This window comes from Platichthys flesus, chromosome 2, assembly GCF_949316205.1.
Source record: "Platichthys flesus chromosome 2, fPlaFle2.1, whole genome shotgun sequence".
NCBI lineage: Eukaryota > Metazoa > Chordata > Actinopteri > Pleuronectiformes > Pleuronectidae > Platichthys > Platichthys flesus.
The window spans coordinates 16,646,650-16,671,755 of record NC_084946.1 but is presented as its reverse complement, the minus strand read 5'-3'; the positions used below and the strand labels follow the sequence as shown (position 1 = coordinate 16,671,755).

Below are 25,106 nucleotides of genomic sequence, written 5' to 3'. Positions count from 1 at the left end.
TCAGTGTGTTGCAGTGCTGTTAGTTACAGGAATCATGTCAAAGTTTCTGGTGACGCTGTTGATTATTAACCCTGTGACTTGGCGCTGGAATTCTGTCTCAATAACAAAAAACTTCCCCACATTTTCTGAGAACTGTATTTGGTTCAGACCAGGCTGATTTCTGATGTGGTTTTCTAATTCATACTCTTGTTCGTTTTTTTTCCATAGAAACTTGTAGAGGCAAGTATGGCAATGAACGAATATGTTTGTGTGTAACCTGTGGTTTATAACAACTTTATCTTCGGGACCCCTTGACAGTGCGATGGATAAAAAACTTAATTAGTCATCTAATGTTTTATTGACTCAGGAAAAGTGGACATTTCAAGTTTTCCAGTTCAGTAGATCTAGATTATAATTTAAACCTTCTTTTAATATTGACTAAAATTGATTTATGTCATGGCTCAATAAAATAGTGGATGACTACTTCTTTTCCATAACTAACTACTAAAACACTCCTCTCTTTGTTGCTTGGCTCTTCACTAAAACATCTAAAATGAAAAATAGAATATGTTGTAATGCGCTTTGAGATTCACTGAAACAAAAACGGGAAGGATTTGTCCGGGATGCAAACAAACACCAGGGATGCTCAGAGACAACATTTCAAGTTTCCAGGGATTAGCTTGTGACAATGGGTCTAGTTGTAGGAGAACCATAGACCGCTGACCACTGCCCATCCTTCCCCTCCTGGGCGCTCTTGTGTCTGAGCTGCAGTGCTGTTTTGCTGGAGTGATTTTTCATGTTTTCGATGTTTTCTGAGTTTGTGCTACAAAGTATGTATCTGCATGAGTGTATTTTAAGCATTAACTTTGTTTAAAACAGACACAGTGGTGTGGTTGTGTTATTTATTATTCTGCATGTGTGTGTGTGTGTAGTATGTACTTGGTGTGATATACATGTGAGTGTATGTATAGATAGTTATGTCGTCAAATGTTGGGATCGTTGAATTCACAAGGGCCGACAGTGGTTCTTGTGAGGCATCTGGCATCGACGTATCATTTTACATGTGTTTGTGGTTTACATTGCATGTGGTTGTTGCTATTTGTAGATCAGATATTATACTGCTCCATTTAATCATATCAGCTGATCTACAATGGGTTTGATTGTGTGATTTTTGCTACTTGCTTGCTGTTGTCCATCTCAGTCATGAGTTGTGTTTACTTTCTCACCTGGCCACTGTGACCTCTCCAAATGCATGCTGGGTAGCATCAACCATGTACCTTATGTTCCCCTAACATCCTTTCCATGTCCCGCCTGCCTGCTTCTCACAGATGGCGCTCGGCCACCCACTCCATTCCCCTCCGGTTAGTTGTCTCCATAGAGCCTTGTGAAGTTTGACCTTTCTCTGTTGCCATACCCCTCAATCGTTACCTCCAGACAGAATGGCCCTGGAGCTCAGAGCTTGGAAATGTCCATCCTACACATCATTAAGGGCAATTTTAATATAGAATGCGTGAAGCTCAATCTCTCAGGGCAATCTAAATAAAAGTTTGGATTTCTTTTAAAAGGCATTGGCATTAACTTTCCTTAAAGTTGTGTAGGTCGCTTTACATGCAGCTGATACTATGTATCCAAAAGGAAAACAGATCAAATCATTTAGCGACGTGGATATTGTCGTGTATATTCGTTAGAGTAGACCATGTTGGGACGTGTCTTAAACACAAAGACAGGCTTATATACTTCTGGACTCTCAGACATTCTCGGAGAGTCCTCCAGGTGTTCGTGTTATTTGCACTCTCGGCTGCATCAAATATACGATAATATAAATAAGGATTTTAACCCTATAGGCTTCAGCTATGCTCAGCAAATGAAACTCTTTCCCCAGGTAAGATTCATTGACCAACACAATCATCAGCAGACCCTAAAGTGGGACCCTACATTAGCCCTGATGCTATTCTATCACATACAGTGGTTTAATGCAGCTGAGTTTGAGGTTCTTTGATGATCTTGTGTTTGTGTCTCTGTGAGTGATTGTCTCTGTGTTTTGTTCTGTCTTCCTGTAGTGAGCTCTTAAAGCTCAGAGTGGAACTCATGTGTAGCGCAGGTGTGTAGACTCCAGTCAGGTGCATGACCAATCCTACACTGACTCTCCTCTCTCTCCCTCTACACACACACCTCTCTCTGCCTGTCCTCTTCTCTCTTCCCAGTCCAGTATGACTCAGTCTCTCTCCGCTTTTATGCTCTTGTTACCAGTACTGGCCTCTGTGGTCTCCTCCTCCTCTTCCTCTTCCTCCTCCTCTTTCTGTCTGTCTGTCTTCTCTCTCTCTCTCCCCCCCCCCCCTGTCGCTCATTCACCTCTTTCTGCACCAGACTGTGAGAGCGCCCTGCTATGGCATTTTTTTTTGCCGGGCACCGTTGACATGCATGAGTCGCTGCATTGCTGATGCTATGACTTTCACTGGTGGCTCGTCATCACCCAAAAAAGGTCTTGCGTGTGCATTGCAGTGCCTCCCTCCCCCCTCCCCCCCCACACACTCCCGCCAGCAACGTGGCAATGCTGAAACGCATGCTCCATCGATGCCGTGGCCAGGATTACCTAAAGAACCTCCTCAAGCTCATTTCTACATGTTATCATTTCTGCTCATTCTGCACCATAGTGACAGTTTGTGAAGTTTTGCGACGAGGTATTTGAATGAAGCCATATCTGTCTGGAGTAGCTGTCTGTGTCCAGTCTTCTGATATGACTCCTTTCAGTGTTGAGTTAAGCTCTTTTCCTTTTGCTGTAAAATCACATGAATCATCACACAGGTTCAGTCCAATGTCTCCGCTTCATTTTGCACTATTGGACTTTCTCTGTGAACAAAATGCTTGCTGAAGACTTCTGATATATAGTTTCCTTTCAATGAAATGATTTGCAGATCGAAAAGCTGTGTGTGGTCTTGGGTGAGCGAGTGTGTGGATGAAATTACTTTATTACTTTTATACCACTTCTGCTAATTAAACTCACTTAAAACGATTGTTGGTAAACCAACAAAAGTGTTGGTTTAAATCATTAGAACCACGAGGAGAGTTACTTAAATGTACTCCGTCCCTTTGACAGAGGCCATCAATGATTTATTAAACATTATTTAATTTTCTATTTGCCTGAATCTGAAGCCTTAACGATGACACATCACAAGCCGAGGCTCTGTGAGAATAGTAGCCGGTGCCTAAATCATGACATGCATTCACAACATCTGTTATGTCGATCAGTTAACTTCTCATTAACATTGTCTAAAGATCGCCAACGTCATCTCAGCCATAAAGTCCATTTAATTCCATCAGGAACGACCATTACACTGGGGCAGTGATAAAGTTGTGTGCCAGTCATACATGTAATTCTGTGTATTAAAGTAACCTCATGTTGTCCGTCAGCCTCACATACACATAGGAATGTTAAGCTGTAAACGTGTTGTGTGGCAGTCTTTTCAAGTGTTAAGATAATGTTGTGTGTCTGTCATCCTAATAAGTGTAAGTAGACAATAGGGTGTTAATACATGTCTGTCTTTGTCCTAGATATACAACAAGGCAATTTTGTCTCGTCAGTGAAAAGAGTAGTGACTTTGTTCTGTCTACGTCTCGACTGACGTCTTCTAGCGTTGTGTGATAAAGACTGAATTTCAAATGTGACGTTTTTGTGTTTGGCCCAATGTGTGTGAGACCTGCGGCCTGTGTACAAGTCATTAATACAGGTCTTTGATTTTAAAGCCAACAGAGACTCCTCAGGTGGATGAGATGGGGGTAAGAAGCTCCGCCCCCCCTACCCCCATGTCAGGGCCATGCCATGTTTAGATTTGCATTCTTTTCCCTGTTTGATATTCTCCTATTTTCTACTTTGCATCCTATGATCTTTTGATTATTTCATTTTCTTTTCCCATGATAAGCTTTCCCCTCAATTTTTGTTTTTTTTATTCTTTTGCATTTATCCTGAAATTTTCCTAAATTACTTGGAGTTATTTCTAAGGAGAGTGTGTCGCTCAAACGTGACGCTGTGTGTCCCGTGAGGCGGGAGTGGTTTGGGGCCGCTTCCTCACGTTTGCACTGTTACACAGCTACATGGTCTCTGCCACCATTCTTACATGTGGGGTAGTGACCCATGGATGACCCCTGGGATCAGGTCAACCAGCTCTGACCTGTGAACCTCCCTGCCGACCCAATGGGGTTGGTCCCACTGTGACTCCGCATGCAGTGACTCTGGACTGAGGGTGCCATGCTTGTGCAGATATGTCCTGTCAAGTATGGCCAGGATTCTTTCCAGCATGCTCGCCTTCTTGCTTCCTCCCCTGTAGGTCTGTACAGTGACAGGGCTCCTGACCGTGCTTTGGATACAGACGAACAGAAACATATCAGCTGCAGCTGCACTGCTTTAGGGAATCATCTTATTTCGTATCACTTTCTGTTTCTATTTGATTTTGATCACAGTCCGTACATAAAGATGGACGATACTTCTCTACTTCCTCTTGTTGTACAAAAATGAAGCTAAAAAATCCTATATACAGGTCCTGCCATTTATGTCATATGCAGACTAACCCTAACAAATATTAGTGTTGTAAGCACTACATAAAATGACAGAAACCATCTTTGAGAAAGACCAAACAAAATTATTTGTACTTTGACTTTAGTTTATGTTTGATCTGCCAACGTGGAGGAGAGAAGAAGTTTATGACTGATACATTTATTTGAAGTGAAGTCTGACTTTTTAGTTTGGTCCATGTTCCATCCATTAACGTGGTAGAGGCAGTGTTTAAGACCCATACTCCAACCTGCCACCAGGGGGCAATCAAGATGATTTGGCTTCACTTTTGGGGAATAATATTCTCCATCTTTATGCATCGTCTATGATTTTGGCTAAAAGAAGACAATTTATATGGTATGTGCCACCAGAGAACTTCTCAAAGTCAACACTAGGTTCACGTCTGTATTTATTGGAACACATAATAACGCAGAATTGCTCTCTCAGCCCATATGTATCTGGTGCTGAGGTCTGACTCCGGCCCTCGTCATCCTGTAAAAGCACAGCCAGGTCGTCTGTGTTCACTACCCACACTGTCGCTCCGCTCGCCTCTGACTCTGCACCATCTCTCCTCAGAACACAGAGGACAGCGCTCGCATCTCAATCACCTTCTTTCGTCTGTTCCGAGTCATGCGGCTGGTTAAGCTGCTCAGCAGAGGGGAGGGCATCCGCACCCTGCTGTGGACTTTCATCAAATCCTTTCAGGTGAGACGTAATAAAATGCATCTGATTGGTGACTGAGGGAAGTAGTTCTGCCATTTGTATTAATCTGTTTCTTCTTCCCTCTCCTCTGTAGGCTCTGCCATACGTTGCTCTTCTGATCGCCATGCTGTTCTTCATCTACGCTGTCATCGGAATGCAGGTTGGTGGTTGAATATCTGAATGTCTGAATTTGTCTATAATCTGTTTTCCAACAGTTGTTTTCATGTGGACACTTTTTGTTTTTGCTTCAGGTGTTTGGAAAGGTTGCGATGGTGGACGGCACACACATAAACAGAAACAACAACTTCCAGACCTTCCCTCAGGCCGTGCTCCTGCTCTTCAGGTGTGTAAAGAGCTAAACTCAGGGGTCGCACACTCACGCGCTGGTTTAGTTTAATGGAATCTCTCCCTTCTGCCCGATTGTTTTTCCAGGTGTGCCACCGGAGAGGCGTGGCAGGAGATCATGTTGGCCTGTATAGCGGGCAAACTGTGCGACCCAGAGTCCGACTACGGTCCCGGGGAGGAGATGACCTGTGGCAGCGGATTTGCGATCATTTACTTCATCACGTTCTACATGCTCTGCGCCTTCTTGGTACACAATCATTAAACAGTGTTATTCCTTAGTTTTTCTTATTTGCCCTGCTAAAATGTACAGTTTGTGTCAAGAGAGGTTGCAGACAGGAAAGTCCAGTTTTGTTGAGGTACACAGCTTCGAAATGTTATTAGTTTATTTAGCGTACACATGACATATTAGCTGGTTTCCTAGCAAGTTATGAAACATTGGTTTGAAATCTCCTTCCCTAGCATGATTTGTATCTATCCACAGTTTTTCATGCCTGTAGAGACAAATTAAAAAGTACCACAATGCTTTACAGATGATCTTATATCAGACATTTTCTCGTCCGTCTCCAGATCATCAATTTGTTTGTGGCTGTCATCATGGACAACTTTGACTATTTGACACGTGATTGGTCCATTCTCGGTCCTCACCACCTGGATGAGTTCAAGAGAATCTGGTCGGAGTACGACCCAGAGGCCAAGTATGTGCTTTGTTACCTGCTGCATCGGAGAATATTTTACATCCATGTTGCTGTAACTGTTCTCATCTTACATTTGTTATTTTCTCTCGTGCAGAGGCAGGATCAAGCATCTGGATGTGGTGACTCTCCTCCGTCGCATTCAGCCGCCTCTTGGCTTCGGCAAACTGTGTCCTCACAGAGTGGCCTGCAAGGTGTTGTCTTCCACTGTCTCATCATCAAAGATCATTGATCAGTTATCTGTTCTATGGTGTTAAATGCCTCGGTTTCCTCTCCTCCCTCAGAGGCTGGTAGCCATGAACATGCCTCTGAACAGCGACGGCACAGTCATGTTTAACGCCACCCTGTTTGCCCTGGTGCGAACGGCCCTGAAGATCAAAACAGAGGGTATGAGCCGAAAATATGAATCACATTACACATTACTTCTGATTCAAAATACACGCACTACTCTGCTGATGCATTTACTCAGCCTGTTATTCTCTGTTCACATTAATTATGAGGTTGTGTGAATTAAAAAGGCTGCAAACTGGAGTGCTGATTTCTCAGGGTCGCATGTTTCCCTGTGGTGCAGGTAATCTGGAGCAGGCCAACGAAGAGCTGCGGGCCGTCATCAAGAAGATCTGGAAAAGAACCAGCATGAAGCTTCTGGATCAAGTGGTGCCTCCTGCTGGTGGTTAGTGGAATCGGCCTGTGTCTTTCAATGAGATCATACACCTGCTAGTCCTGTAATACACATACCAAGCTAAAGCAACCTGCACAGAATCAAAACACACAACACACACACACATGCACACTCATTAGTGTACCCCTATCTTAGCGAGGACACACCTATTGCCTTACCCTAACCTTAGCCGTCACATAAATGCCTATACTTAATCCATACCCTAACACTGACACTAAAGAAGAGGTTGGGTACAGCCTGGAAAGGTTGGCAGCATACCCCAGGACCAACATACAGAAACAAACAACCATTCAAACCCAAGCGCAATTTAGAGACTCCAAATAACCTAACCCCAATCTGCACTGGGGAGGAAAACCCAAGCAAACGTGGGAAGACCATCCAAACTAAAAAACAGAAAGAACCCGACTGAACCGGGGTTGTGCTTCTTGCCATGAGGCAACACTACACCTGTGTAATGCTCGAAAGGGTCTATGCTGAATGACCCTCACAGAGATATAAGTACAAGTAAACACACACATACACACACACACAGAGTTCAAGCTGTATCATGTTGTTTCTGTTCTGCTCATATCTCCTGGTTGCCCCCTCAGCAGTGTGTTTCTTATCCATGTGTGTTTGATCCACACCTTCTGCCCTGGATGCTGATGGAGGCCACTGACTGTCCGCTGGGCTTTGGGCTTGCATGGCCTTGTAGAGCACAGTGCAAGTGCATGCTCTGTCTCTCTCACTAATATCTGTCTCTCTCCTCTCTCTGTAACCGCTGTCCTGTTGTCACCGCTTGAGCTTCGACAGCTTAATGTCCTCTCACTTTCTTATCTCTGTAAACTCTGAAACACTTCAGAATATTCTGAAGCAGTTCTGTTTTAGGGTGGTGGCATGGAACTAGTGTTGCCTCTGTCTCCTATCTCTGTCCCCAGCGTGCTTGCTCAAAGTGATTCAGACCCCTGCTTCAGAATGATTCTCACAAATTCTATAAAAAACAAAACATAATGGGAACAAATGCCAGAACACAGCCATGCGCAGTTTCAAATGTAGTTTTTACTGACTTGCACACATCATTAGAGATAAGCATAGACAGGAAAATGTACACAAACACAACGACATGTATGATGCATAGATTTGCTTGCTTGCATGTGCCAAAGTTAGTCTCATTTGGACTCAAAACTTAAGATTTGATTTCAAAGATAATGTAATAGTAATCCTTCAGGTTTAATATTATCTGAAGTTTGGGTCACATTATCTTGCAGCCTGAATGTTATTTCTAGCAAACTAGTTTATTAATTTGTAGTGTCTTGGCCTATTTAAACCTTAATCGGTCCCCTACTATAAACACATTTAGATCCACTAAATCTGGATTGGTAAATATCAACCAAAGTGTTGAAAAAGGCCCTAGCTCACAATGTTAAAGAAAGCAAATCCAATTTTGGGTTCTTCCACCATGTTTCGGGTAATCCATCAAGTCGTTTTTTGCTTAATCCTGCTAACAAATACAAATATAAACATAACCTCCTTGGCAGCAGTAACATTTGGAAGTTTTGCATTCATAATCCCAGCTTCTGGAATTATAATTATGATAGGTGTCCATTTGCTCATTTTTAAAAAGGAACATCAAATGTAGAAGATTTCACTTAGATCATCGAAAGCTTTTCAGAAGTAGAAATACACACAAATTGAAGATATTTTAGCCTATATTTGATTTTCTGTTCTTTCTGAAATACAGTGAAGAATCTGCGCTGGTACAGATTGAGGTACAGTATATACACCATCAAGATGGATGTATATCATTTGAAATAAAGTCATTTGTTTGATGGGGTTGCGTGCCTCACTTTTCTTCCTGAGGTAATGAAAGCCGCAGTTTTAAGAGAGAGTGGACGAGGGAGGAGAAGAGTCTCTCCTTCTCTCTCCCAGCGTTCTGTGTGCGTAGTGACCTGCTGACACAGGAAGCATTTGTGTGGTCTGTTCACTCAGATGATGAGGTAACCGTGGGGAAGTTCTATGCCACCTTCCTGATACAGGACTACTTTAGGAAATTCAAGAAACGTAAAGAGGAAGGCCTGGTGGGTGCTCACCCCTCGCAGAACAACACGGCCATCGCTCTGCAGGTGAGTCCCAGAGTGTGTGTGTGTGTCTCTGAGAGTGTGTGTGAAGTGAGAGGGGAGACTGATGAAAGCTGTGTGATAACATGATTTTAAAAGCACTGATGAATTTTGTTAGGTCATGTCTTTGTGCATTCCATTCAAATATCATTAAGTCTGCTAATGTTGTGGTTTATAATCCAGCAGGACATTCATGGTGTTGGTGTCCAGTACAATTCTGTATGCTCCCAGTGTGTGACCTGATTTGTGTCTCTGTGTCTTTTAACTAATCATATATGTTGATGTTAAGCGTTGTCATCATCTCCAGCCATCACCCCATGTATTTTCTGTGCCTCACAGTCCACTCATCCACTCATGAACCTCACAATGCAAAGCTTGTTACCACTTCTGCTACCTTATAACGTCTGATATATGGCCTCAGTGTATCACCATATATCATATTGACAGGAAACGTGACCAGCGTGTAGTTTATTTACAAGAGACTCTCTGTGCCGATCGAGTTTTGTTCACCCGCAGAGGAGAGACGTTTGCTTACTGCACTCACTGAGGCCGATGTTAGAGAAAGCACAGCTGGAGGCCGCACAAGGCATTCCAGCCGATGCAGTAATATCCACAGCAGGTTGCATTCAAGAGAGCACATCTGTCTGTCTGTGTGTTCTCATCTCTCACAGTCTGTCCCTAGTGTAAATGTCAGCTGTTGCATTTACTCCAGCACAGGTGTGTGTGATGGTTGTGACTGCATATGCATATGATGCCAGTTTTTTTCAATTTTGTTTTCCATACTGTGAGTTGTGAGATGAAGGTCCCAGCTGCAGTGCTTAGTCCTCTTGTTGTCATGGTTACAGGCTGGCCTTCGCACGCTGCATGATATCGGGCCCGAAATTCGCCGAGCGATATCATGCGATCTGCAGGATGACGAGCTAGTAGACTTTATTCCCGAGGAAGACGAGGAAATTTATAGGGTAACCCGTTTTAATTTTACCTGACAGGACGAATGTTTGTGGCTAGACTAACATGTTGTGCTTGAAGTTACCAAATAACGCAATTCCATGGTTATACATAAAAGTTCTCCTGTTCTCAGAGTATTATGTTAAATCTGTCATAGATGAACTGTTTCTTATTTTTATCGCCACATTAAGTAGATTATTTCTCATTTGGTTTATTTTTGCTAAGGTTTCTCCCCCATTTCAGTTCCAACAAAGTAAAGAGTGCATCCATTTTGCTTGCATGCGTCATAGTCCATGAAACCAGCTTTCAACTTTTTGTTGCTCATAAAATTTCTGAAAAGAAAATCAGCTCGCAGACTTAACATCAATAGCACGTGTGTTCTGCTGCTCTGTGAGAAGTCCAGGACTTTGGAAGTTTTACTTTGAGCGTTCCTCCACAGCGTAACGGCGGCCTCTTCGGTAACCATCTCATGAACGGTGGTCACCGGCGCTCCAACGGCCATCAGACCAACGCAACACAGCGCCCCCTGCAGGTGCAGCCTCCGCCTCACTATGCCCACATGGAGCAGCCGGTGGGACGCCTGTCTCGAGCCAACGCCATGTCCCAGCCCAACCACCATCATCACCACCACCACCATCACAACCGGCACCACAACTCCTATGGCAAGTCTCCCAAATCCACCAACATCAACCTCAACAACGCCAACAAGTCCAGTTTGCCCAATGGAGGACACCACCGCTACTATGAGCACGCTCCTCCCAATGGCTACCCAGGTCTACGCAACTCCTACTACGAGTACGACAAGCCCCGGACACCCCAGGGTCAAAGGTATCCACACATCGATCCTCATCCTCAGCATCATCATCATCATCCTCAACCTTCTGATTCAAACAATACAGAACTAGATATGTGAGAAAACAGTGACATTTAAAATCCAACCTGAAATAGATCAGTGAGGTTGTGCTCATTTTCTTTGGTTAGTTGCTGCCATATTTGACCAGATGTAAAAAAAAATACATGTGAACTAAAAATCCCACCTCGTCAATGACTGTAAGATTGATGGAAAACTCAACTCATCACTTTCGGACAGGTCAAACCTGAAAATTCAGACTCATAGATCAATTGTAGTGGGGGGGAGGACGAATATATTTAAGTGTCATTCAAAAGATTATTTTACCTATTTTGAAAGAAATAGCTGAACATTTTGATAACCTTTATTATTTTCTATAGCTCAGAAGACTAATCAAAACTAAACTGAATTTAACTTTGAAACTACTTTCATCCAGAAGTCCTGAATATGTGGTCGTGTCCACACATTGTGTATTAAACAACCAGCCTCCCTGTAACACTTTTTTCACTCAGCTATGGCAGCACATAACTTGGAACTAATGGCCTTTAAAAAACAAATTGTGATTGGTTTTCACTGAAGTGTTGCATAAGTATTTTATTTCCACAGGCAGGAACCAGCTATTTATCAAACTCTCCTGTTTCAAAACCCTTATTGTAAACCTTTCCATCCATAACGGATTCACAAGCGGATTTTCATACTGACAGTTTACTACACAAGTGACCAACAGTAGACATAACCCCTGATTTATGTCTACTGTTCGCTTTAGTTTGCTGCTCCAATTTCATCTCTGCCACTTTACAAGACTGAATTCTTAGCTTGTCTCTGATATTTAAGAGTAGAAAATTGACTTGTCAACAACCACTGGGGTCGACGTCCACCTTCATAATCTCTCCTCCTCATACATATATATGAGAATGCTGTATATGTTTCATATACTGTATAATATATATATGTGCCCACTCTTTCTCCTCCATTTTCTCTTTGTTTCTCTCCTCCTCCCTTTTTCCTTCCTAACCAAAATGCTTTCTCTTGACCATCCCTCTGCTTTCTTGGACAGAAGGCGCTACTATGAGACCTATGTTAGGTATGTTGTTTTTCTAGGATTGGCTTCAACAGTCTGTCTCAACCGTTAAAAGAAGGACTTTTATTTTTTGAAATCGTTGTTTTAGTTTGACTTGGTTTTGGATAAATGAATGGCTGCATCCCTGCGAAGTCAGTGTTATGAGCTATATGCTGGCTAGTCATTTGTCTGGTTATTAGATTAAATGCATTGTTTTATTTTATACTTAAAAGGAGCAGGAGAACAAACACAAACCTGAGTGGCCAGCATATTGCTGAGAGCAGCCCTGCTTCGTGCATGTGTAAAAGTGATATGCTTGCTTTGAAGAAGGACCCGGAAGCTCTAAAAGAAGGAAGTGCATGAGAACGTCACCACTAGTTCTCATTTACACTCCTATGCCTAAAGTTGCACAGCCCGACTACACCCAATTCACTTCAAGACTCTTAACCAGACAGAAATCTGTGTTTTGATAAATCTGATAAAGGACGCCAAAGTGGGATGAGATCCAAAGATGACAGTGCGATGCTCTTCAGCCCGAAACGTCTGCCGGTTGTCTCTGTTTGACTGTGGTTAAGATTAGTAAGGGTGGTCAGTTCAATTGTTGCCCCCTGGAGGCTTGCGTCTGCATGGCAGTGCATGGCCCTTTTCCGTTCCCCTCCCTGAATAGCCACTGTGTGCATGATCTGACCCCTGCACCCTGACCTTCCCTCAGGTCCAACGGAGGGGATGCCCGCCATCCCACCATCCGCAGGGAGGAGGAGCTGGATGAAGATCGCTTATCTGGGGAGTATTACAGTGGGGAGGAGTTTTATGAGGATGACAGTATGCTGTCAGGGGAAAGGTACGACTCTCACGGACTGACTGTCACAATTGTAACACATGTATTATTAAACCCTGGCTCCTTCATACAATTTAATCAACTCTCTCAACAAGCTCTCTATTCAATATGCCGACAGGTTTCCAAACAGTGACACAGAGTATGAGACTCCCAAAGGTTACCACCACCCTGACACCTACTATGACGACGACGAGCAGCCGCTCTACCGCGACTCGCGGAGGTCACCAAAGAGACGGCTGCTTCCTGCCACACCTCAAGGTAGGCTCCTCATCCTCATCTGTATCAGGGACTGTATCTAAAGATGGATGACGCTTCTCCACTTCCTCCCACTATCAAGAAATGAAGCCATTATGTCCTCAATTTGAACATGGCCATCTTGCACATTTGCAGTCAGATTCAAAGAAGTAGAAGTACAAAGTAGAACGACAGAGGTCCATGCTCGACCAATCGCAACTCAGGCTCAATCAATTACTAATTCAAATCAAACTTACTGGAAACATGATCACTTGAACATAAATGAGTGTGATAAGAGCGACCCCTAAAAACTGAAACAAAAATTTAACCTGTGTTGTGACTTTAATGTTTGGCCTATATCTCATCCACTAACATGGAGGAGGCGGGATTTACAACCTATACTGCCCCCGCTTTGGCTTCCCTTGGGGGGAGGTATAATGTTGTCCATCTTTAGGTTCACTCTATGGTCTGCATACGTACCTTGCAGCAGTCATATGAAACAGTAACAGTTACATATTTACTTTTCACTGAGTGTATCCAACATACGATAACATTAGATTGGAAAATATACATTTTAGATAGTTTAAAAGAAAAAAGAAACATGTTAATGCAGATGACGATCTGCTTTTTGTGTATTGTTCATTGTTCCTGTGATATTGAGTTCAATAACCAATCTGTCCGTTCAGTTATCCAGTTATCCCATCATAGCCCCAGCTATAGGCTAGCTATAAAGTCTATGTGTTATATACAGTTTGCAGCCTCGGGAGTAACCATCACAAATCTCCTTTCCTTCCCTTAATGCACACACACACACTAATTTGTATATGATTTATCCACTCACCCAGTTTCACAGTGTTTGCAGTGTGAACGTTTTGCATGTTGCTGACGTCTCCTGCATGATGTCACTCACAGCGCCCCCTTGTTCAGGCCACAGGAGGCCATCCTTCAACTTTGAGTGTCTGCGCAGACAAAGTAGCCAGGACGAGCTTCCACATCAGCGCACTGCTCTTCCACTGCACCTTATGCAGCACCAGGTAATGCAGGCACAAACACTGCAAGTCCATTGACACTGCATTGCGTTTCGTCTGGTTTGAAGTGACCTATTCCATCAAACTGTACATTGAAATGAACTGATCACGTCCCTTTTGAATGAATTAATATGGCAGACATTTGTTGAATCAAGGTAACTCTTATGACAGAGAAGAAAACGAAACTCTTTACATGCTAGTGCTAAAAAGCTACAATATCAATGAGCTGCCTTTCATGGAGCTCTGTGTAACACCTGTGTTTGTGGCTTCCTCAGGTAATGGCTGTAGCAGGCCTGGACTCCAGCAGAGCCCACCGCCTCTCCCCGACCCGCTCCACCCGCTCCTGGGCAACTCCCCCTGCCACCCCGGCTAGTAAAGACCAGTCGCCATACTACACCCCTCTAATCCGTGTGGACCACCCCCACAGGGAGAGTGTCGCTAGCAGCCAAGTGTCCGTGCGTAAGAGCTCCTGGTACACAGACGACCCCGACTTCTCCCAGAGGATGTACTCACCTGTCCATCTGCAGGTGCCACCTGAATACCACAGCCAGTACCACCAGAAGAGAGGCAGCGCCACCAGCCTGGTGGAAGCGGTGAGTTTGAGGGTATTGAGAAGGGAGAGATGTCCCCGATCAGATCATTACATCTTTTTAGATCTTTCCTCTTGTTCAAACAAAAATGTTGCTAGCATGATAAGCAAAAATCCAACCTATTTTTCTTCCTCATATACTGTGAGCAGGTTTTGATATCTGAAGGTCTTGGGAGATACGCCCAGGATCCCAAGTTTGTTGCCGCCACAAAGCACGAGATAGCAGACGCGTGTGAGATGACGATTGACGAGATGGAGAGCGCAGCCAGCCATCTACTGAACGGTGGGATAGCCCGGGGCGTCAACGGGGTCAATGTGTTTCCCCTTCTGACACCAAGGGACTATGAACTGCAGGACACTGCAGCCAGCTACAGCGACGAGGAGCCAGAGACAGAACTCAGAGCTCCTTACGAGGAGGACCTGGCAGACGAGATGATCTGCATCACGACTTTATAGCAGTGGCTATAAAGAAATCTGCAAATTAGAACCTTTGTGACACTACAACCCGTGAAACTACGAAAAAAAGAGTAATGCACCTGTTGGCTCCAACCAAAAGAAGTGCCTTTTACCGTGAAGAGAAAAGGCATACTGAGGAAACACACGTAGTCCCGTTCATTTAATTATTCTCCGCCTGCCAGCATGAGGACGTCAGAGCGCAGAGCCACACACCATTCCCACTGTACACAGAGGGAGTCGGCTTAACCCTCTCGTCAAAAAGGCCTTGACCTGGAGGTGACATACTGCTTCCGCCTGCGGCCAGTCACAGACAAGGACAGTGATGCCATTGAAAGATGGACCAATTGGCAAAGGTGTGAGACGCTGTATAGGGCGGGTCTCTAAGGGTGATGACAATCAGATGTACGATGTCATTGCCTCAGTCACTTTATTAAGGTTCAGCATATCATGCAAGTTTTCAATGCAAGCATAGAAAGGCATATCTCCTCCTTAGTTGTTGGAACGAGTTGATCCCTCTGTTGTTGGAACAGATTGTGAAACAGTCGCTGCAGCCGAGTCAAAAAAGCGTAGAAGCACCAGTAGAGTTTTACCAGATTTATGCAGGAACAAACTGTCCTACTTAAAGCATCACTCAACTTGAGCTATGTACTTTTGAAGCGACAAACGCATTTGTGATAAATGCACTAGCCGGCAGGTTATTTTAAATTTTAGAATATCCTGATTAATATTTCATAGTTGATATGCTGTAAATTGTATTATACAACAAAAGAAACTTTGTAAAGAGATATTCTATATTTTGTAATTATGTATCATTTAAAAGATCAGCAATATGGACCCTTGTGACTCCCGTTATGCTATAAAGGTCATTTGCATTTTATTAGGTACAATATTCTGAATTTCTTTGCCTTTTGTTTCTTTGCTAATATGCACCCTTTGTTTTGCCTATGAAACGGCAGTTCAAGAGGTTCCACTTGTGCGACCACACTGCTGCACAAGATATGCAAATGGCTTTGATTTCTCAGCATCATGTGCTACTTCATCAAACCAACACCAGTTGCATAAGGTTAAGTCCCCTTTAAAGGAGAGTTTTTCAAAAGCAAGCCTCAAGGATCCAGTGCCGAAATTTTATACAGATGTGACGAACACATTTGTTTTACATCTTTTGTGCAGGGCATGCACGAGAATTTAATGCTGCTTTTTTGAGTTGGTTTTCAGAATCTAACTTTTCGGTTTCGTCAGCCCCAGCTGAAATGCCTTTTTGCTGCTGAAAGGAAGAAAAATGACAGATGGTGATAACAGGGATAAAAATTAATATTTCTCATAGCGTGTGCTGGGATTTTCCATGAATCTGTGTTGAGCATGGTGTGATTCCATAAAAAAATGTAAAAAATAAAACCTTTGTACTCTATCTTCACAGTTAAATCTTAGTCTTCATGTAGTGTGCGTGGCCCATGGTGGCAGGAGGCGGCGCATGCACACATCCAAAGGTCAGAAACAGCCCCAAATGCTTTGTACATGGAAGGACAGAGGGTTTCCTGCTGTCAGGACACTGGAGAGAGGCTTAGCAATACACCCCCCCCCCCCCCCCCCTTCCCGCCCCTTTCTCTCTCAGTCTGCCTGGTTCCTGCTTACAGAATACCTCGTTAGGCAACGGTGACAACATATCATTGTCTCAACCTGTCTGTCTGTCCACAGTGGAGTGTGAAAGAGATTACTTAGGGTTGAACTTAGACTTTGTGTTTTTTACTCTAATCTGAGACCAGGATGGAGAAACTCCCCCTGGATGCATGAAAAGGAGCGACTGACGCCCGCAAGTTGGAACCCAAACAACAAAACATCTCTTATTGGTTATCACTTATCGATCACAACGTGGCTAATGGACTAAAATACCTAAATGGGCTTTTTCAGGCATTACCATGGAGAGTGTGAATTATCCTCAAGGATATTTAGGGTGATCTGTTGTTCATGAGTGTTTGATTGGCAGGCGAGTGCAGACTGTGCTCTAACTCCACCGAACACTGTCATGAAAATGTAGGTTTTCCACTTTGTGTGCACATTGAAAGGGCTCTTTGAATTGTTTGTGAGTAAAAAAAAAAAAGAAGTGCTCTAGTCCTTTTTGTTGACGACCGTCACATAAAAAGGACCAATGCACAAAACAGGCACATTGTACTATTCGTAGCAATTACAGTACTGATGAACTGAAGATATGCATCGTTTTGTAAACACTTTTAAAAGTTGTGTTAAACTAAAGATGAAAAATAACTTACTTTTACCTCATGTCAGGGATTCCTGAAAAAAAGAGAATAAATGATTTGGTTCAGTCTATACCAATGGTATTTAAATATTAGCACATAGCTGTTTGTCTTTGCACAAGTAACTGTATAGTGCTTTTGTTTCTCTTTTTTCTAAACAGATTTGTGTATTAAGGTGAGAAGATTTTGTACTTTTTGTGACCGTGTGTATGGTTTAGTGGAATCTATATTTGTCATTTACACCACACCTGCTGGGAATGAAAGAGTAGAAAAAAATATTTTCAAGGTGCACTGTTCCTCTGATCAAGGGAGGGGGGAAAAAATATAACGGTAAAGAACAGTTTACAGAGAAACACATTGAGTTGAACATTTCTTTTAGTTTTCTTCATATTGTTCTCATTCTAATTACTATAACAACTATTAATGTTCTGAAAGCTGTATTTAGATAGAAGATAATGTAACATATGTACAAAAGTATGGAAAGACCCATGGTAATGTTCTCTACTTGAAAGTCTTGATATTTGCTCCTTAATGTTTTTATTCAGTACAACATGATTTCTCTTAGTAGCAAATGCTTTACTATAACCTTCTAGGTTTTGTATAAATACTTTTTTTATTTATTTTGGCCTTGACTTTATTTGAATCGATACTGATATTTTATTTTCTATTGATCATCATTGAATAAACTTATGCTTAATTACTGTTGTCATTTATTTGTTTTCTGCAAAATTACACTGTTCACTTTTTAACACATTTTTACCAGTAACATTATAGATGAGCTCATCATATATATGTTAAAACCACATCTCCGTTTAGAAAAGTAAAAACTCTCAAACACTGTAGCTACAGCAGATCACTGATGTCCTTGGAACAGGTGTGTTTCAAGTGAATTAAACACGATCAGACACAAATGTTTCCAGTTTGAAGATGTGTTGGCTCTTCAGCTGGGAGACACTTTGTTCATCGCAGTCTCCACAGTTGTTACTGCCTCCGACTCGTCATCCTCATCCCAGGGCTCTTTCCCACACAGCAGGAAGGGCACAGCGTACTTACGGAACTATAGAAAAACAAAGTGACACCGAACAAGTTTGTCTTTTTCCCCTGCATCAACAAACATTCACACATCGTTTAGCTGCAGTCACAAAGTGTAGTAATGTGAATACATACATGAATCCAAACAATGTAAATTATATCCAGTATAACATATATATCAGATTTATCATTCATTATTTTTGATCATTGCAGAATAAACTATATTAATATCAACTTTTAACATTTAAAAATGTTGTTAGTCTCAAATAATTAAAAAGCCAGTAAATTTAAACATTTTCTTTATAGTACTATAAATACTAATATCTCTGCACTGAGTATCTCTTCTAGGATGGTGTACTTTGTTGTAATAACACTAGATGGTGCTGATGCCCCAGAAGAGAGAAAATGTTTTATTCATAAGCGTTTCCCTTCAGTTTATCCTGCCATCTGACTAAACTCCATTTTAAATGTATCTGTGCGGTGTAACAGCACCTGTTTGTTGAGGAAGATGTAGATAATGGGATTGTACACAGTGCTGCTCTTGGCCAGGTAGACGGGCACAGTGCCCACCAGCGGGTGGATCTCAACGGCAGGGTTGTAGACCACCAGCATGGCCAGGCCGGCATAAGGCAACCAGCTGATCAGAAACGTCAGGACCATCAGAATCACCATGAGCGCCACCTTCATCTCTGCTTTGGCGACTGCACCGCCCTCCAGACAGGCCATCTTAGATACCTGCATCACACAATGACAAGGCAAGTTTGTTTGATATACCTTGTTATTATTGCAGCATGTTATGGGGCAAACAGAAAGGAGCTTCTTGGTTTGATCCCGGTGTTCTCAAATGCTCACCTGGGGTAAAGTCCACACTAGTTTTGAATCAGAACATTGGCAAAAGGAGCCGCAAAGCACAAATAAGCAAGAATGTAGTAGACCAGGGTCTTTCTGTGTTTGAATGTTCGTGTCCGTGGTCGTACCCTCCTCCCACAGTCCATAGACATGGCTGCAGTTTAGTTCATTGGAGAATTTTAATTGATCATAACCATGAATGGTTCTTTGTGTCTGTTTGTCAGCCGGTGACCTGTCCAGGTTGTACCCCACCTCTCGCCCCATGTCACCCCAGCCCTGCCGTGACCCTTTAAGGTCAAGCGCCTAGATAACAAATTTATGAATTTATGAATTGATAAATCTGCAAGGTTGTGATCTGAATAGTGGAGTAAGAGAGAAGAAGAAACAACGTTCTGCTGTGCAAGTTGTTTTCTTTTGGCATTTGCAGTAATAAAAAGTAAGAACAGAAATATATGAGAAAATGACCCATGCTTGCTTTTCTGTAATGGATCCTCAAAGAAGGCTGGGATCCAGAAAGCATTCCATTATATGTTACAGTTATATCTTGTGTTTTTTTAATGTGAAGTCTTAATCTGAGAAGTAAACACTAATTGTACTAATCAGATAAATGTAGTGACGTACACATTTCAATATTTTCCTCCAAAAACTAACAAGGTGAAAAGTAAAGTCAAATGTAAAATCACCTGGTGTAACGTCCACAGCAGTTTTGCGTAGGATATCACAATGATGGCACAAGGAACCGCGAAACACACTGCGAAATAAGCCAGGATGTAAGAGACGTTGTGAGGGTCTTGGTTGTGCCAGTCCGGTGCGCAGGATGTCCCGACACCCTCCAGCTCGTACCGGCCCCAGCCAAACAGTGGGGGTAGGTTCCAGGTGAGCGACCACAGCCAGGACAAGGCAATACCTCCCATCGCGTGCTTCTTTTGGAACGACATCTGACCCAGAGGCTTACACACAACGAACATCCTCTCCACCGCGATCAGAGCGACTGTGCACAGAGATGTGATTCCTGCACACAGTTAAAGAAATGTGAAATGAATATTGCACAATTTTTAAATTATAAACTGACGTTTCTCTTCTTGTTAAATCAAAATAGTTTGAATACAAAATCATTTATTGTGCACATTAAGAGCTAATGAGTCACATCAGAGTCTATTAAGATTAAGATTAAGATTAAGATGCATTTATTAGTCCCAAACACATGCACAGACATGCAAAGGCACACTCATGCAGGTAGGGAAATTTAATCTCTGCTTTTGACCCATCTGGTGCAGGACACACAGAGCAGTGAGCGACCATTTACGGCGCTCGGGGAGCAGATGTTGGGGGAGTAAGGTGCCTTGCTCAGGGGCACTAGACAGGGTAGGGAGACTCTTGGATTTTTCGACAGATCAATCCAAGTTTTAGCCACTAGACCACCGCCTCTCCCTCGTACCATAACTCTGTATTTCTTTTTAAAACTACTTCACATAAGATGGTCTTGTCTTTCCACTCACCAAACAAGGACACTGCGAAGCCCTCCATCACACAGCCTGTTCTGCCCAGGGAGAAGTACCCCTGGGCATTGTTGACCACAGACAGCACCCCTCCAGTCATGGCTGTGCCCAGGTCAGCCACAGCCATGTTCACCAGAGCGTAGTTGAGCGGCTGCCTCAGCTGCTTGTGCATCAGAGACACAATAATCACTGTAGCGTTGAGTACGATGGCCGGCCCAGTGAAAAGAGCCATAATGATGGAGAGAATGATGAAGCCAATCTGTGAAAGAGGGGGATCCTCCGGTGGGCCAAGGTACGAGGACGCATTTGGTGAAAAGTGAGACGGCTGCATGGACGCAGAGGTTTTAAAAAAGTAGTCAGATAGTGCCTTCTCCACCCGGGACTCCTAGATCCTCGATATCGAACAACTCGAGTGTGACGGCTGAGATTTGAAGACTGGAGTCCAAGAATAACTCCTCCAGATCTGGACTTAACAAAGGGTAATTCCTTCAAATGATGATCCTGGATGCTTTCAGTTAATTGTAAAGGTACTTACCTTGGAACACATGCGCTCTTCACTGGGATCAGTCCTGAGAGCAAGACCAGTCAAAACAAAGAATTCACCAGCTAAAGGTTGATGCCAGCAGATCATGTGCTTCTGGTACTTTCTCTCACTATCTGTTCCCACTTTTCAGTATCAGTATTCAAGCCAGTGTATTTATATAAGACATGGAAGACAACACATATCAACCAAATATTCTTTAGAGCGCCAAACATGAAATTATTAACATAAAAAGAAAACTACTACGATCTTTCTTTGGTGGCAGGGAGGTTGACTTGTCAAGATGCTAAGATGACAACATCAAGCACAGATGCACAGTTCTTCACTGAAGTTAAACAAATATAATATAACCTACAGGCTGAATTTGGAATGCCGACTGTCCCTGTGCAGGCTGGTTGGAAATATGCAAATCCCGCTGTGGAGAGCATGATCATCCTCCTCCCAGAATAACTCACAGGTTATTTAAATCTGTTATTGTACATTATTACAGTCAAATTATATATTTCACATCCCATTAAGAACAGATACAGGTAAGTATATGATATATGCAGCTGCACTGGACACCTCCTTTTCTTTTTCATATTATTGCCTAGGTTTTAATTGCTTACAGGCTTAGTGACAGGATTATTTGGGTCATTTTATCTTTTCCATGCAGTGTTATGATTGAAAAAGTATACATCACTTAATATATAATATTTTGACTGTAGAGGGTTTTCCTTTTTCTATTATTTGTCCTGAAGATGATTGTGTTTTCTGTGGGTCAGCGAGATTTCATTTAATCCCTCTGGTATTCGAAAATACAGCAGTAACCAGTTACACTCAATTTTGCAGTTATCATTTCACCATAACTATTATAGCATTACACTACCGTCATGTGACCATATGAATGAGGATATACAGCCCTGAGTGGGTGTAAGTCGGACGCTGGAGGTTGTCTGAGGTGTGTTATCCCCGTCTGCTGAGGGCAAAAGGTGAAGTTAAGCCCCTGGATTTATGACAACAGGTGCCCGATGTTTCACCTTCTAAGAGGATCCTGTCCAATCAAGTCAAGATGGAGATTAACACTGTTTGGGTTTAGAGTTCAACAGAGGTCTGGTTTCCAAAGCCCCCTTTCAAAACATTGTTTTACAAACCCTCTACTCTTAAGAATAATTGTGAAGAGCATTATGTTTTCTACAATGCTCAAAGACACATTACATAGGTGGAAAACAGAAGAAGCAAATGACAAATAGAACTGCAAATACATAGAAGTATAAAATAGACATTAATCACAGCTGAGGCCTGAGATAAATTACTGACTTAGTGGTTGTGTCATCAAATCTGTGGTGCTGAAGAGAGCTGTCTGACCACGACCTGGAGGGGGGTCGGATCAGGCTGCTGCACAGACAGTAACCCCTGAAAGCTGAGTGAACCTTACACATGAACGCTTTGTATAAAACTACTAATTCCAAGATGAATCATGAACTGCCTCTGAGACAACACAGACATGAACTCCCGTCAAAGAAGCCGACAGAGTTTGGAAGCTTGTTCGTCAACAGATCTTTATGACAGATGAAGATTCTCCGATGAAGTCTCGGGTAAAATAAAGTAAGGTTAAACCAATAGACTGCAACGAATATCCAGTACCTATCTTAAACATCATGTGTTTTTTTTTTTTTTATTTCAACATTTAAAATTTATGAGCAGGTAATATGTTAGCACTTTTATCTTTTCTTTTGTGTTTTTATTGCAATCATCTGTATTTATCTCTTTATGTATGTACATGTGTCTCAATGAAAGAACTTTCTTTGTCATGGGCCTTTTTGACCTATTTTATTACATTTGGAGCAAGATCTTTAAAAAAGAAATAAACATGGGTCGGTGATCTTTTTTAAACTTTGTGGAAAGTAAATATCAGACAAAAACTATTATTCAAAGCTGGGTATTTTCTGTCAGGCCGAAATAATGTATGTCAGGTTGGAATAATCAAAATCGGAAACCCCATTCCCACTGCACTGCGCGGGAGATCTTCGACCCCACAGCAGGACAGAGCATCATCGTGTCAAACACTCAGTTATTGAACAAATGTTTCTCCATATGTGATGTAGCTGTGTTCATTTGACCTATAACACTGTGTAGGGGGAAGTCAAATCCAATCAGCTGGACAACGAGAGAAACTCCAACGCACAGATTGCTGCAGCAGCCATAGAGAAAATATCGCCTCATTTGTTGAAGGACTTGTATCCCAGTCATTACAAATAAGAACTTGAGGACTTTCTTTGGTGTCTAAGCACAAACAACTACTTCTATTTTCTGCTGATGGTTCATTAAAGCATTGAGGCTGCTGAGGGGCGCAGAGGCTGGATGATATTGTCCGTCATCCAACATGCAGGCGGCTTATCGGCACGTCCCAGACAGTACGGGCTCCTCACAACTTTGATGTACGATGCAATTACTAAACTAATAAAAGCGTCAAGTGGAAACACTGCTCCTCCTGTGCTGGTGGTGGTGATGGTGGTGAGGGAGGGCTGTGGAGGGGCAGCAGCCCCTGCATCATCCGGCCCGCTGCCCTGACATCATTATCGCCTCCTAATCATGGCCCAGAGAGGAGGAGGAGTGGTGCGTTTACTGCCTAGGCCAAAAAGTTTGAGGAGGGAAGTGTGTCTTCAGTAGAGTGACATATCGTCTCTGAGGTCCAAGCTGTGAAAAAGCTACTGGTGAGTGACGTCATCCATATACGTCATTACTGCTGGTGCTGCTGTCATTAATAACATCAGTGCATCTGTAGGTATCACTCTTACTAGTTGTATTATTAGTTTTATTCTAACAACCAGTCTGACATAATGAAAACTGGAGTTTCTCTCTCTCTCTCTCTCTCTCTCTCTCTCTCTCTCTCTCTCTTTCTCTCTCTCTCGCTCTCTGTCACTCTCTCTCTCTGTCTCTCTGTCTCTCTCTCTCCTCACCTCTCCTCTCCACCCAACCGGTCGGGGCACATCACCACACAAACTGAATTGGTTCTGTTGGATGGAAAAAAAATGTTTTCCTTCTCTCCACAATCACCACGTGCTTGCTCGTAATAGGAACTGTCGATTGTCCTAAAATCCTAAAATGTCTTCAGTTTATGTATATTGAGATGTGGCACCTTCAATTAAGTAAAATAATTAAATTGAATGATTGTGATTAACCAGATTTCAGCCAATCACCGACAGAATAAACTGTTCCTGGATTGGTCTTCTTCCATCGCGCTGCTGAAATCTTCATCCGAACATCTGCAGTCTCATTATCGCCATCTTATGTGGGAGTTCTCCCTGTGAACACCAGGCTGCCTCTCCAGACTTCACCTTCGTGCTCTGCAAAACATTCCTGCACGACATCATCACACTTCAGCGATTGTTATCGAAACGCACGCGTGTAGATATCTGTGCTCGCAGCGAGGGGACCGGAGCTGGTGCGTACGCGTGCACCTCGCTATGCAGTGTCTGCGTTCATTCCAGTTTGAGGCTGCTTTTTACGCACACTGCAGACGAGAACAAAAGTTCAGTGTTTTAGAGATAGAGGATTACAGGGTTTTCTCTTTCTCTGCAGCTGATGCATCAGCCCGTGCCTCTCTGGGCGAATCCCTCCAGAAATCACACTGTGTCCACTTCACACCTCTTCCACGCGCTCAATGGAAGAAAGACCCGCGCGTCCTGCAGCAGAGAGACGACTCGGGGTTTATCCTCTTTTCAGAAGTAGTGAGGGATGGCAGAGGATGGAGGGTGATTCTCTCGCTCTCTCTCTCTTTCGCTCTCTCTCTCTCTCTCTCTCTCTCTCTCTCTCTCTCTCTCTCTCTCTCTCTCTCTCTCTCTCTCTCTCTCAGATACAGTAGTGTACGTGCTGCCGGAGGAGAGAAGGTGCACCGGGGTC

The 25,106-nt window shown here is 43.0% G+C and overlaps 2 protein-coding genes across 2 annotated transcripts in view; one reads left to right on the top strand and one right to left on the bottom strand.

Moving 5' to 3' along the window:
• Positions 1 to 17,947, top strand: part of cacna1da (calcium channel, voltage-dependent, L type, alpha 1D subunit, a) — a 57,387-nt gene extending 39,440 nt beyond the window's left edge. Inside the window, exons 31-49 of the mRNA XM_062402146.1 lie at positions 208 to 219; positions 3,724 to 3,756; positions 5,105 to 5,233; positions 5,325 to 5,390; positions 5,482 to 5,573; positions 5,663 to 5,822; positions 6,143 to 6,270; positions 6,365 to 6,461; positions 6,552 to 6,654; positions 6,839 to 6,940; positions 8,918 to 9,051; positions 9,891 to 10,007; positions 10,433 to 10,821; positions 11,901 to 11,927; positions 12,616 to 12,744; positions 12,860 to 12,999; positions 13,903 to 14,009; positions 14,279 to 14,596; positions 14,743 to 17,947. Coding sequence (XP_062258130.1) covers positions 208 to 219; positions 3,724 to 3,756; positions 5,105 to 5,233; positions 5,325 to 5,390; positions 5,482 to 5,573; positions 5,663 to 5,822; positions 6,143 to 6,270; positions 6,365 to 6,461; positions 6,552 to 6,654; positions 6,839 to 6,940; positions 8,918 to 9,051; positions 9,891 to 10,007; positions 10,433 to 10,821; positions 11,901 to 11,927; positions 12,616 to 12,744; positions 12,860 to 12,999; positions 13,903 to 14,009; positions 14,279 to 14,596; positions 14,743 to 15,048 — 2,589 coding nt within the window. The 3' untranslated portion in view covers positions 15,049 to 17,947. The remainder of the gene's footprint in view (positions 1 to 207; positions 220 to 3,723; positions 3,757 to 5,104; positions 5,234 to 5,324; positions 5,391 to 5,481; positions 5,574 to 5,662; positions 5,823 to 6,142; positions 6,271 to 6,364; positions 6,462 to 6,551; positions 6,655 to 6,838; positions 6,941 to 8,917; positions 9,052 to 9,890; positions 10,008 to 10,432; positions 10,822 to 11,900; positions 11,928 to 12,615; positions 12,745 to 12,859; positions 13,000 to 13,902; positions 14,010 to 14,278; positions 14,597 to 14,742) is intronic.
• A 215-nt stretch (positions 17,948 to 18,162) lies between these two features.
• Positions 18,163 to 21,011, bottom strand: LOC133973755 (parapinopsin-like). Its single transcript, XM_062411794.1, has 4 exons — positions 20,681 to 21,011; positions 19,865 to 20,193; positions 18,825 to 19,067; positions 18,163 to 18,357 (listed from the first exon to the last, which is right to left on the bottom strand). The coding sequence occupies exons 1-4, from the start codon at positions 21,009 to 21,011 to the stop codon at positions 18,241 to 18,243; spliced, it is 1,020 nt and encodes a 339-aa protein (XP_062267778.1). The 3' UTR covers positions 18,163 to 18,240.
• Between the last annotated feature and the right edge of the window lie 4,095 nt (positions 21,012 to 25,106).

Coding starts and splice junctions, on each gene's coding strand:
- LOC133973755 (XM_062411794.1), bottom strand. CDS start 21,011: ATGCAGCCGTCTCACTTTTCACCAAATGCGTCCTCGTACCTTGGCCCA. Junction 20,194..20,680: donor CTTCGCAGTGTCCTTGTTTG/GTGAGTGGAAAG, acceptor AACTGTGTGCAG/GAATCACATCTCTGTGCACA. Junction 18,358..18,824: donor ACATCTTCCTCAACAAACAG/GTGCTGTTACAC, acceptor GTTTTTCTATAG/TTCCGTAAGTACGCTGTGCC.